This window comes from Mesocricetus auratus, unplaced genomic scaffold, assembly GCF_017639785.1.
Source record: "Mesocricetus auratus isolate SY011 unplaced genomic scaffold, BCM_Maur_2.0 Super-Scaffold_100043, whole genome shotgun sequence".
In the NCBI taxonomy this organism is placed as follows: domain Eukaryota; kingdom Metazoa; phylum Chordata; class Mammalia; order Rodentia; family Cricetidae; genus Mesocricetus; species Mesocricetus auratus.
In genome coordinates this window covers 1,224,547-1,238,854 of record NW_024429220.1, presented here as the reverse complement: position 1 = coordinate 1,238,854, position 14,308 = coordinate 1,224,547, and the positions used below count along the sequence as shown (strand labels likewise).

Below are 14,308 nucleotides of genomic sequence, written 5' to 3'. Positions count from 1 at the left end.
CAGAGGCAGAATCCTACAGCTAAACACTGAGCTGAACTCAAGGAATTCAGTGACAGAGAGGGAGGACTGATGAGCAAAGGGGTTAAGACTGGGCTGGTTTAACCACCAGAAACAGCTGACCTGACAAGGGTTAGCTCTTGAATCCCAGACTGGTGGCTGGGAATCCAGTAAGGGACTGATCAAGACCCCCTGAATGTGGGCATCAGTGAAGAGGCCTAGGCAATCTACTGGGCCTTGGGTAGTAGATCAGTATTTATCCCTAGCATACAAATGGACTTTGGGTACCCATTCCTCAATGAAAGATGCACTCTCACCCTGGACTCTTGGGGGAGGGTCTAGACCTTTCCCTGGATGAAATGATAAGCTATGGACACCCCATGGAGGGCCTCACCCTCCCTGGGGAAATGAGGAGGTATTGAGGGGGTTGGTGGGAGGGCATGGGAGGAGGGGACGGAAAGGGAGAGGGACCTGGGATTGACATATGAAGCAACCTCGTTTCTAATTTAAATTTAAAATAAAAAACATTAAAAAAGTATTGTGTTACATTTTGTAAAATTTCTGCAAGGAGCAATTCCCACTATTATTACAACATAAGGTACTACTGTGATTCCTTTCCAATTTAAACCCGGCCTTTGCTAACGTACTAGATCTCTCTAAAAAGCAGTTAGCACTATTCCTCCACCTGTCGTTTGCAAACACAAAGGTTATGAACACCTCACCTGTTCATGATCCCTAAATACTTAAATTGTTTCTATTAGTATTCAATGCAAGGTAAAATTAAAATTCTATTTTATCTTATCTGATGTGAAACAGACAAATTCCCAGCTGAAGTCCCATTTTTGTTCACTGAAAACTGGCTTCCCTTGTCGGACCTTTGAGAGCAAGAACACACATTTGTAAGACCATGGTGAGGGTAACTGTGGCAATCCTTCAAACATGAATTCCATTTCACTTAAGTCTTGCCAGAGGGGCTCAGGGGTGACCACTAATGAATTTTCCCTTTTGCGTTGTAAGGTAGTATTTCTCTCTCCTTACAACTCCTTTTAGGAATAAAGGACATTACAAAGATGCTTATTTCAACTTATAAAACATCCGCATGCATACTGAATATGTGTGGTCACTGAGATGACCTAAGAATTGGTTGTCACATGATACAGAAGAAGAGAGCTGTGTGCTCCTGTCTTATATCCTGACCTTTTTATTTCAGCAAATGCACATCTCTTGGCTAAAGGGAAAACACTTTTAGAACACACAATTCGACTGTAGACCTGATTCGTGGAGAGAAACCATTCAACACAGTATGTCAGTGTGTGCTACACAGCCAGATCTGAACCATGGCTTGTTTCTTTTGCAGGCTTCCTCTGCAACTTCCTCCTCAGATTCATGCCCAAGCATCTCTGCTCAATGCAGCGCTGCAGCCTGACCAGGTTTCCAGGACTGCTCTTAGTTACTTCTTGGGCACTTCACTTTAAAATAACTGTGATCAAGTTACTGCAACGTTACATTCTTTATCACAATTATAATCTTGTGGGCTGTTCTTGGCATTTTCAAACACGTATACCAGGCATTTGACTATATCCTAATCATGTCTCCCCTCAGAACACCTATCAATTCCTTTCCCAACTTTATTTCCTCTTCCTTATTATTTATTTATTTAATTAGTTATTGTTAACCCATTAGGTAGAATTAAAGCGGTCCGTATGTGGTCACACCACCAGTGAATGCACTGTACAAAAGAGCATTTGACAGACATCAGCGAGGCTAGTGTCAGCAGCTTCTTTCCATATTTGCCAAATCACCAAACACTTACCTGGATAATACCGGGCCAGGCCAGTGGCACTGCCGAACACCTGCCACAGCAACGTAGGGTCTTCATCTCGATTTCTTTTGAAGACTTCATCTAAGGCACTTGTCCAGTTGAGTTCATTTAATACTATGGTCGCTAACATAAACAAGAAAAAATAATAAATTTATTCAAATATATATTAGTATTTTTCCAACCCATGCTACATGTTCTTATTGTCCACTATGAAATACTGTAATTTCCTGGGAAATGAAAAGTTTTAAGCATAGAACTAGGTTTTCCATAATGTATGATGGTAGTCTGATTGACATTTAGACTGTGTAACAGTCTGGAAATCCCACATATTGGGAACATTCAGTAGCATCTTACACCTGTGCTATTAGATAGTAGTGTCATGCCCCCAAGCTGTGAAAAGAAAAAGTGACTTCAAACTTTCTGAAACACTTCTTTGGAATAAAATTACTCGCAGGTACAAAGTACCAAGAGCTCCCTAGACACATAAAGAAAAGAAAGTTGGTTAATATTTCTTGGCTTTCTCAGAGAGGATCTACAATAGATTTTAACAGAGCAATCCTCAAGTTCTATTGATTCTCAGTTGTATACTCATGTAAATTACCTGAGTACCAGATTTAAAAGAACAACAAAAACATGATCACCATTGAGCACCTTTATCAGCTTTGCTTACAAAACACCAAAAACATACATACTGTTTGGTAGAGGAAAAATTCACTGGGACATTTGATAATGTCAATGTTAGAAACTGTGGACTAATGAGCCAATGCCTCATCAATACCATTCAAAGCAATAACATTTTCTCTTTATTCAGTTAGTAACTAGAGCATGTTGGTAATAAGCCATTCTGATGAACTTAGATACTGAATTATAACTACTTAGAGATCTGGATAGGTACTCCAAAAACATATCATTGGCCAGTTTGGAAGAGTATGCAGAAAGAAAATTCCAGATAGAGCATGAGTTAAATCGTATTTAAATAATAACCATAGCACAGTTACATTTCTCTGGGAGTCTGTGTTTGTAGCCGTATACAGTGCCTTACATAGCATATTCAAGGTTCTTGACTTGATTCCAAGCATGGTAGAAACTATGTGTGTTAGCACACATCTATAGTCCCAGCATTTGTGTTGTGGATGTAAGAATCTGAGTTTAAAGTCATCCTTGGAGGCTAACCTGGAATACCTAAGTCATATCTAACAAAAATGACTAGAAGTAATATAATTTTCCTTTGCACAGAAAGTATAGACGATTCATATGTTTCCTAACATGAACAAGCTTCCAGCAGATCAGCAAATGAGGCTGGGGTCAATACACATATGAGAATCACTACTTAGACCATGCTTTAATTATATGTGTTCTCAAGATTAAAGTGATTCTAATTGATGCGAGCCCTTAACTCTTCTGAGCTTGCACATTGATAGCAATGAAGCTTCCTTTAATCACCGAGTTAGCTGGGCTCCAACAGCTTAATATTCTGTGCCATTATTTCATTCACCTCAAAGTATTTTCCAATTCCTGTAATTGTTTTCTCTTCTCTACGACTACAGGAAACAACAAATGCAATCACCATGAAATAATGAACAGGCTGTACAAAGTAAAATGGAAAGAGTGTTTGCCTTTTCATGGGCTTTTTTCCTTCTGCTTGTTTTGTCTTATTCTGATTTGCTTTTTAAAATCTTATTACATTTTATTATTATCCTAGATGCCTGTTTGTTTTCTAAGTGGGGAGAGAAGAGGGGTGGATCCAGATGGGAGTGGAGGTGTGGAGAAACTAAGAGGAGTAGAGAGAGGGAAACCATAATCAGAATACATTATATGAAAAATATATCTATTTTCAACAAAAGAAATCCCCCAATGAAAAGGCACATAAACCTGTAAAAAAAAAAAGAAAGTTACATAGCAAGTTTGTTTATTCATTACTTTCTTTTTTGTTTGTTTTGTTTTTAAAGAAAACAACAAGCACAAAGGAATTATAAAGCCACCCTGGGACCAGCATCCTGATGCAGCTGTCATTATGGAAAACTAATGAGATTTTCATCTTTAAGTATGTGATTACTCTCAGAAAGATCAGGTGTGTGTGTATGTGTGTGTGTGTGTGTGTGTGTGTGTGTGTGTGTGCATGTGCATGTGTGTGAATATTCATGAGCTGGGCCAGATTCATGGTACATCTGGGAAATTGAAGAATTCTTATTCAAAAGCAGGATCCCATGAACACCAAGTGGCCAGTTATATGGAAATTTATATTCACATAGATAACCTGAACTGATACCATTCATGAATATTTAAGATATTATACAAATCATCACAGAGCGGGGACATTGTATTTTTCTTTGAACACTGATGGCTTTTACAGTAAGAATGAATCATGATGTTTATTTATGATCCATTCATTGATGTCCAAACATTCAATTTCCTCGACTCTACCTCACAACAAGCATCAGAAAACAGATAATTACTTTTGTTAAAGTTTTACTTGCTTGCTAGGTTGCTATTTTTCTTATTTTTTATTAGATACCATAACATTTATGATATAATAGGGATGGGCACACCCTACAGTTTATGATTGTTCACTGAACAAAGCAGCTAAGCTCTCCATATTGCTATCCTTGTGGATTTAAAACTCCAAGTTGACACATTTGAAAATTTTTCTACATGACACATAATAGAAATCTAACCATTTTCATCAAAATGTGTTCATCTACAGATGAGCCATGTATATGAAGTACATGTGCCGACGAGGCACTTTTCAAGTTTACTCAGAACGAGGAAATGATAATGTATGCCCGTCACATTAGCAAGACATGAGCTTGGTATCCAGTATGTTCCGGGGTGTCAGGATACAGGCAGTGTATATAAGGACTTCTGAGCACAGCCATAATTCTGACAGTTCCAGTGTGGACTTGAATGTCTACTGCCAAAACTTGAAACGCCAGGGTCAGTGGCCAGAGTCCAGATCTAATGATACACCCGTGGGAGACAGTCTGACGTTGTTGCCACAATGCACACAGTCTTGGAATCCAGTCCATGTCCCGAGATTTAAAGTGGGAGAGAACTGACCCACAGTCGCATCATCTCCTCAGATGCACCCTCCAAATTCCTAATGAAACAAAATCCCGAGAAAGTGATAGAAATTGCCACACTGCAAGAGTGTTTTCTCAAATTTTATTGAACATACCTAAAACACACAAGAATGTGCAAGAGCATGTATGAAGCACCAAAGCCAACAGGAAAGCTAGAATGCATGCAATCTCAGAACCGTGCTTATTCAGCTGTATTTTTTCTAAAACAGACTATGGACTACCTTTGATTAGTATACGTTGCTTATTAACCTGAAGTTAACAGATTTTCTTTTGCAACTGATAAAGAATAGCACATGGGGATTTACTAATTAATGTCACCCAGCTGTCCATCTGTATCTAGGGTAGATGATGGTGAGGTGACTCTGGGTCACTATGGTGATGATGATAGTGAGGTGACTCTGGGTCACTATGGTGATGATGGTGAGGTGACTCGGTGTCATTATGGTGATGATGATGCTGAGGTGACACTGGGTCACTATGTTGATGACGCTGAGGTGACTCTGGGTCACTATGGTGACGACGCTGAGGTGACTGCTGGGCATTAGTAGAATCACAGAGCTAACCCTGAACACGAGTCTTGCGAGCTTCTTGCCTCAGATCCTCCCTGCTCCCTCCATTTTATTCCCATACAATTAACCAATCTCCAACTGCAAACTTTCCCTCCCCTGATTTGTAAACACTGTAGGGAGGAAGATGCTGTTAACCAAACAGCTGTGCTTACAAATGGGTAAAGAGAGCACATCAGAAAAGGTAAAAGCGTCCGCACGGAAATGTATTTTATGCTGATTTTGATGGCTATTCCCTTCCTCCAGTCTTGGTGGCTATTGTTCATTTGCATTTTCCTGACACCATAATTCTTTAAACCAAATATTTAATCATATCTCTTTTATGATAGAAAAAACAAACCCACATTCTCCAGAACAATATTCATCTTCAGATAGCTAAATATATTATTCATTTAGATAATACTGAAAAATATTTATAGAACTCAGCCTTACTAATTCATGTTCAAGGGATTATTAAAAATATTTCTCTTACAATTACATATTATAATCTTCAAAATTCAATTAATAGCACATGTCACAATATTTCAATATTAAGACAGCAAAGTTAAAAGTTCTTTAACTGAAGCTATTTATGCACAGCTAAATGCTATTTTATAATTACAAAGTAAATTATATTTTCAAAATAAGTTCAAACATTTTTAAAAGATTAAAAAAAAGTGTGTGTGTGTGTATGTGTGTGTGTGTGTGTGTGTGTGTGTGTGTGAATGAGAATGAGGTGTTCTGGGAGCCCGAAGACATCAGATACCTCTGAAGAGAACTTACGGGGAGTTGTCCACCATGAGATGTGCGTATTGGAAACAACCCCTCTCCTCTGTGGGAACAGTGCATACTCTTCAATGTGGAGCTGTTTCTCCAGCTGAAGATGGTCAAATTGTTCACAACTAACAATATCAGTATATCTATTTGGACATAATACATTTTAAATTTTTGATTATATTCCTACAGATTTTCTCTGATTTACTTGGCACTATTTTAATTATGCTGAATTTTATATCATCAGTAATATATCATAAATATTATATTACATTCAAATTGGTCCTACCTTTCCTCTGAATCCTAAAATTAAGACAATTTTACAGTCATACAAACTTCTGGTCTCTTGCTTGTGTTGAGACAACAAGTAAGGTTAGCTCTGATATCCTGTCAATTTTCACAAACTGTGTATTTATCTGTTAGAAAACTATGCTTTGCACAAATTAAGTCCTTTAAAGATGTGCAAGGCCAACTCAGAGTGACTCTGTGGAGAGCAGCCTTGACTTTAGGGCCTTCCGAATGGCATGACTGATAATTGATTCACAGTGCCAAACATCTATTCCTCTTCTTCACGCATTCGGTTTTTCAAAAGTGTGGCCTTGGTCTTCAGTAATCTCTTGTCAAGACTATTCTATTGTTCAGTGTGGATTCTCAAGGGAAGAAAGAAAAATCCAATTTGTAATAGCACAAAAGCAGCCTCTTCCAATGTTGCTAATTCTTTCGAAGTATGTGACTCTTCTAAGCGACATCTCGTCAAGATGGAATGCATGATCATCGACAAGCCTGGGATTTAATTTTCTTTTGAAAATTTCAAACAATAAAAGGATGAATTATTGTTCCTTTATAAGTTTAATCAAGATTTCATTAAAGTTGAATGCGTTCTGTTGATTTATTCAGAACTCAAGGCCTCACCATGCATTAAAGTCCTTTCAAAAATATGAACATTATAAATACTGCCAGCTATAGTTTATTATTTTCATAAGCTTTATCATTACTTGTGTGTGTGTCTTTTTGTGTGTGTGTAGTGAGCAGATAATCTGACATATGTACACACTACAAAATAATTATTATTTTCAAGATAATTTACTTACACATTAACTCAGCAGAGGTCCTAAACTGGATATATTGTATATAAAGAATGTGATATATATTACATATAATTTTTATGTAATCTCATAAAATTACAAATATGCAATACTATGTCACGCTAGTATTAGAAAATCCCTCATGGTAAATAACAAATTCTGTACCCTTGAGCTTGCACATGAAACAAATGCATGCTAGAAAACCAAAAAAAATTTATGATTCACTTAGAACGTAAAATAATTTTAGTAGTTCTTATATTATAGGTATAGCTATTAAACTTTCATAAAGGTTTAGATTTCAGTTTTCTTAATGCAGCACTGTCAAAATATTATGTAAACACACTGAGCATAGTGTTTACTGGTTTCCATTTAACTAGAAATACTATTCTTTTAATATGTCCTGCATATGACAATTTGCATTTAATTTAAAAATTTATCATGAATGATAAGCAGCCTGTACTCTGCTCTTAATGAATGCCAATGTGTGTTAACTGTTTAACTGTTCTTGACCCCAACTTTTAGGATAACATTTTGAATGGGGTACTACATTAGCTCTCTTGTTGAGCAGGACACAAGCCTGGGAAAAGGTCCACAAAAATCACCAGGAGAACTACAGACACCCAACCAAACAAGTGTATTTATTTCAGTTTCCAAAGTACTGATCACCTATCAGACATTTATTTACAAATGTTCACTTTATAGAAAGTTCTGATTATCTAGACCCTGAATAGAAGAATTACCTGTTTCTGGCAAAACAGTGGTTACCAATTGAGAGGAAGTTCCTTCCTCAGGACAATGTGACATATCTAGAGACACTGTTTCTATCATGACTAATTCAAGAGGGTGCAGTAAACAGCTTGCAACGCCCAGGGTGGAACCAGGAACAAAAACATCATTCAGTCATGGTGTAGTAGTGCTAATGCTGAGAAGTCTCCCTAAAATGTATACAAGACAACGGAAAAAGCTAAAATGTATACAAGACAACGGAAAAAGCTAAAATGTATACAAGACACCTGGAAAAAGCTGCATTCTAAATGATACATATCATTAAGTACCTCAGTAAAACTAGTGGAAATGTAACTGGATGCATTTTTAAAATGTTATTTCATGATGTTTAAGTCTGTCAATATTTCAAGCTACATTTTGTTATCCTTTGGCTAAGAAAACCTTATTTCAGTTCCCGATATTCTAAGACAGTATTTGCTCTCTAGAAAAATCAGTCGAATAGGATTTCAAAGCCAGTCAGGTGTCATTCTCTCTACCTCTCTTAATTTTGATCAGACACACAATACTGGAGATTCTCAGCGTTTACAGTTGCCATTGACGTCGTATTAGACTCTAATCATAAGTGAGTTGCTAGCCTGAACTGATAGTTTTAGTTTTGATACCAAACGCTCATTTCATAGAATAGGAAATAGAGTAGTCATTTGCGTTTCGCATAACAGATGAGCTGAGCCAGATGTCACTAATTGTATTTGATCCTAATCTGTAGATAGAAGACAAATTTTAATAAGAAAAAACTCACTGATCTAATTAAGGGCAGGGAGAAAAAGAATCCACTTTAAGGACTGGAGAGTGTGCATAAATATTAAAAGAAATGAATCTATTCAGTGGATTTGGTTAATGGAATCTCATCTAATCCCAATGTAAATGAAAGATTAATGAGGCTGAGGGAGATGGGTGGAACAAATGTAATCTCTATAATCATGTCTCAGGCACGAGATCCCCGTCCTCCTGAGGACAGGAGGACAGCAGGCGCCAAGGCACATGGGACCCTGATGAGGAGATAAGCCCTATTCCTACAGTTAATTTGGTACAGATATTAAAAGGCTCTTGTCCCTGTCAATTCTCTAACCCCCAGGTTACTGAGATTTCTGGCTGTGCTCCCCATTCCTTCCTTTTGCCAGAGATTGTGCACCTGGCCACTGGCCAGAGCACAGCTGTTCTGCTTTAATGAAATCTACAAATTGGGGAGCAGACTAGACGGGCTCAGGGAAAATCCACTCTATAATCTGAGACAATAAGAATAAAGCAAGGAAAAGAGAAGACATTAGAATCTAATATCGTGTCTATTATTTGGAGGATTTCATAGCTCTTTAAATAAAAGAAAAATTGTAAGGTTTGTAGACAGGCTATAGGGATTTTATATAACAAAAGGAAGAAAAGTAAGCCAGGTAAAAATAGATTCTTATTTTTCTATTTCTTCAAATATTATGAGTTTCTCACATGAAAACCACATACATTATTAGTAACTTTGGTTTTGAAAAATTTCAATCAAGAGCCCATTTAAGTCGTTTAACCTCTGTTCTGTCCATCTAATGCACACCTGTTCAAAGGAATCTGATGACTAACACCATTGGTGTGAAAGTCCAGGAAGCTTTTCGAGTGGAATTCATCACTTTTTTTCACAGTTCTTATCTCAGATGGATTAAACACATTTTTTGAATGTCTCCCATAGACCACACATCTTTTAACACAGGTCAGCGTCATTATGTTGCTGTTGCCAGTTTTACATTCCCTTCAACAAAACCGCATCTATTTAATTTACAGGCATCTGAAGATAACTATAGTGTTCGTGAGATCTCATTTCTTCTACTCATACTACTTCAGGTATTCTTATCATAAAAATTCTTGAACATGGAGAGGTAGAACACTGTCACTTCAAATTTATGAAGAGTAATTCCTCACAACAATAGTTTCACACAAGCATTCACATTACAATTTTGAACAGTGGAAAAGAGAAATGAAATAAATTTGTTGGACCTAAAAATCTTTAAGAGCGATATCCTATATTGCTTGCTAAATCTGAGCAAATGAAAATAGCTAAACATGATCTATAGATCTCTTAATTTGAACCTCAACAATAAAAATAAAAAATCTGTGACTTAAAATAATGCATAAATTCTAAGAGCATACAAATGAAGTTGGAAGGCAAACAGAAATGAATATGCAATGAGACCAAATTTAAAGGGCTCCAAATGGAGGGTATTTCTTTTTCATGCATGTGTTCAGATTTCTCATTAGTGTTGCCTATTTCCTGGAATATGTGAAGTTTTTAAAATGAGCATGCCAGTGTATGCAGTACAACACAAGACGATTCTCACACACTGCCCACCCACATATAGACTGTGCATCTTCTGTTAGAAGCAGCACGGGCAACCTTCGCTGTGTAAGCCAGGTTTCTTCCACCTGTACTGAGGGGACGACTACAGCTTGCCACACAGCAGCTGTGACGACGTACGTGCCCCGCCTGGTTCCTCAGCAGCTGCACAGTAGATGCCTCCGTGCTTTTCTTACTCTAGATTTAATTCAATGCCCAACAATGCTGCAGTTTTCTCGTGGATCTCATGTAGGACATAGGTGTCTGTCTTACCACACCATGTGCAGAATTAACACTGTGCTAAAGTGAGTGCATGTATTTCTTTATTTTAAGGAACCATTTAGTATCTTTGAGGCACAGGTGAGTTTTACATAAAGGAGATGTTCCCAGGGATCTTGAAATCAAATTGATAGATTCTTCCTTAATTATAACAGACATGTTCATATTCGAGTAAACTGAATGAAATTATGTCAGTTTTCACATACATCCTAGAAACAATACACACACATATATGCACACACACATCCATAAATATGCAAGTGTCTATATACAAGATATTATTAAAGCCAAAAAGAAACCCTGGCTGAGAAACACAAGTCGGATTAGAAATAGAAACTCTCTTGCCTTTGGTCTGTGACTGTCCATGTACATATGGAATTTAGTGTCTCCGTATAAATCTGGACTTCTGAATTCAAAGAAGGATCAAAAGTGTTGGAGCTGACTAATGAGGTGTGGTTGAAGGCGGAAGATAACAAGACTCCTGGGACACGGGTGGCACTGTCAATGCAGCACACACTGCTTGACACCTAAGGGCTGTGTCAACCAGTCTCGGGACAATGAACTGCCAGGTGATTTTAAGATGCAGAGAGAAGATTCACAGACACTCGGTGTATATAAGTCGGCTGCAGCTGCAGACAGTGCTTCTGGTTTCAACAGCATGGACTGTTGAAAATAGGGGGCAGGGAACATCTCAGGTTTGAACCCACAGATTATTACATACAGAATCATAACACCATTCAGGTATGAACTGATTTAAGTACCATCTTAAAAACAACGTGAGTAGACATGCTTGGGATGTCATCAGTTGTCAGGTATAGATAGTAGTCTCATGTGCATGCATTAAAATATTCATATTTTTCTCATGTGCATGAAGAATGGACAGCTGTACAGAAAAACAAGAGCATCCCCTTTCAGAATGCAAGTGTCAGAGAGCATGACTTCTCATTTCAACATATTTTTAGTTGGTGGCATAGTAAATGCTGAGTCCTACTGCATTGCTCGGTAGATGCCCTAGTTATGCAGGTAGACATTTCCACTCTAATAAATCACATTTTACTTTTTCAATCAAAAATAATGATTCTAAAAAGCATTAAATTTGTTAGCAATTTTTAAATATCAAATCAGAGTTCACAGGTTTACAAGAGATACATGATTGAACACCAGGTCGGAATAACTGTCCGTAACATTTTAACTGCTTTGAACATGCTTTCTCTGAAAAGGAGAGGACAATAAGGAATCAGGTGAAGGCATTTCTAGTTACAGAGTATGCATTCTGTTTCTTTATGACTATAGCTGTTCTATCTTTAGAGGGTCTCCCAGCCTCCAATTTCTGCTCATACTCATCCATTCTTCCTAAAGTAGCCACAGTGTTCTACTTGGGCAGTGACCTCCCTAATTACAGGTCTCCAGTTGCTCTCCTGGAGAGCAGGTGTTTTATAAGTGGCTTGCACCCCTCCTCCCAGCATGCTGTTTCACCTCTTTCATGAACACAAAGCCTGAGCCATGGGACAGACTATCGCCATTCCCTGCAGATGGAATTCTAACTCTCCCTCCTATGCCAGTGTGTTTAATGTTATGTTTGTCTAGACAGATGTTTCTCCATTACTAATTGTCCAATGCCTCCCATCGCATCTCAGTTTAGAATCAACCTATTTTGGGAGCCCATCCTTTAGTCCCATTCTTCCTATTTTGTACACGTATTTGCACTTGCATTAAGACACTTTCCATAGTGTGTGCACACGCGCACGGGCACACACACACACAGTGTTAATTTCACTCATTGTCTAAAATTAAAATTGAAGATGCAACAAAATGTGAAATACCTGTGTTTTTCATTTATGCAACCCAAGGAAAATCACACAAGCAGAAATATTTCTAGATTTTCAGGCATAGGATGGGGGAAACATCATGCTACCTAGGGTTGCCATGAAAACTAAAATGAATCTCTGTTCTTTGCGCATAAGAGAGATTCAGCAGACAGTAATGGTTAACATGCCTAGGCACTCAATGTATATAACTAGTGAGTGGAAGGATACAAGAAGAAGTGAATTTTAACTTATACATTGAGTCATATTTTCAAATGAGGTAATTTTCTATGAAGCGTGAAACAGTTTAGCTGCTTTCATTGTGCCATTTCATTTGTAAGTAGATAGCAATGGTACTTAATTTTTGTATTTTTTTTCAACCAAGCAGTCACTGAGCAGTGAACACTAATGAATTCATTTGGTTTTAATTCTTAATTTCACTGCCAGCTTTGGGAAGATTGACCACCCATCTATGCAGGTATGTTGGAGAACCAGCTTTTAGGAAAGGACTTCAAATCTCTACACATGTCCAAGAAGCCTTCCGCCAATTACTTTTTCCAATCTGTCTTCTTCATTTCCCACTCATCTGTTTTTCATTCAACAGATACATTGGCTCAACAAACATTTCCTGAACACCTATCTCATGTCTGGGACAGCTCTCAGCTCTTGATTATCAATAGACGAAGAAATACTCTCCATCTGTGGGTGACAACATCTGTCGGAACGACTCACTTTGCGGCCACACCAAAATCTCCCGTGGGCAACAAACAAGCAGGCGGAAGTGACAGCTCCAGTGATTCTTGGTTGGCAAGAACAGACCGCGGAGGAGTCTGCAGACTCGTCCTGCTCCACAAAGCCCATCAGTACAATAGGCCTCCCGTTCAAAGGGAAAGAGATTGCAGCAAGCAAAGGCATCATGGCTACCATCTAACGATACAGTGGGGATCAACTCTCTGACTACTCAGTCTTTGCACTGAGAGTGATAACACAAAACTAACCACACACTGTTACTGAGAAAAACACCAGAAGCATTTACAAGTGGTTTCGTGATTTCATGGTTGTGCTTTACGTGACTTGGGTATTTTTACTGTGACACATTTCACAGACTAACTCCATCATTTTGTCGTTGGAGAAATAAAAACTATTATAACCCATGGTTCACCTTTTCTTGATCTGGACTCCTTCTCCCAATCTGCAGTGACATCTACCCTGCTTTTGTGTGCCCAAGTCTTCTTTAGTGTGCCAAATACAGTCTTTGTTTTCCTGTTCCTGACTTAATTCACTTACTATGGCCTCCATTTCCAACTATCTTGTCACAAATTATATGCTTTTGACATTTTACACACAAATAATATTCAGTCATATATGATTTATTGATACTACAATTTAATCATTTCATCTAATATATAGTACACTGTGTTTATATCCATGATAATTAGCTATATATGTTCCTAGGTGACTACAGGAGGAGAGTTTGAGGATCCCTAATGCATGGAAATGCTAATGTTTGAGGACAGAGAATAGCACATTGCCCCAAGTATTAAAACTTAAGTTTTCAATTAAAACACAAATAAGCACAGATATAATATCATTTAAAATACAACAAAACTTCCCCCTTTAAAACATTTTAAAATCATTGGTGAGATTCTCAATAGTCAATTTAACATGAATTTTGACTGTTTGTTTTCAGGTTCTATGAGTTTAATAGAAAACATGCAACATAAGTCAAGTCATGTCAATCATGTGTGTATCACAAACCCAATTGACAACACATTTTCATCAGAAGCTAAATAAATGCTTTGAAGAACAAGTGGAGCTCAC

At 37.7% G+C, this 14,308-nt stretch overlaps 1 protein-coding gene across 6 annotated transcripts in view; it reads right to left on the bottom strand.

Moving 5' to 3' along the window:
• Cacna2d1 (calcium voltage-gated channel auxiliary subunit alpha2delta 1) overlaps positions 1-14,308 on the bottom strand; it is a 410,041-nt gene that overhangs the window by 115,301 nt on the left and 280,432 nt on the right. For all 6 annotated transcript variants that reach the window (XM_040735177.1, XM_040735179.1, XM_040735180.1 and 3 more), the window contains exon 7: positions 1,811-1,942. In XM_040735177.1, the coding sequence (XP_040591111.1) occupies positions 1,811-1,942 (132 nt within the window). The remainder of the gene's footprint in view (positions 1-1,810; positions 1,943-14,308) is intronic.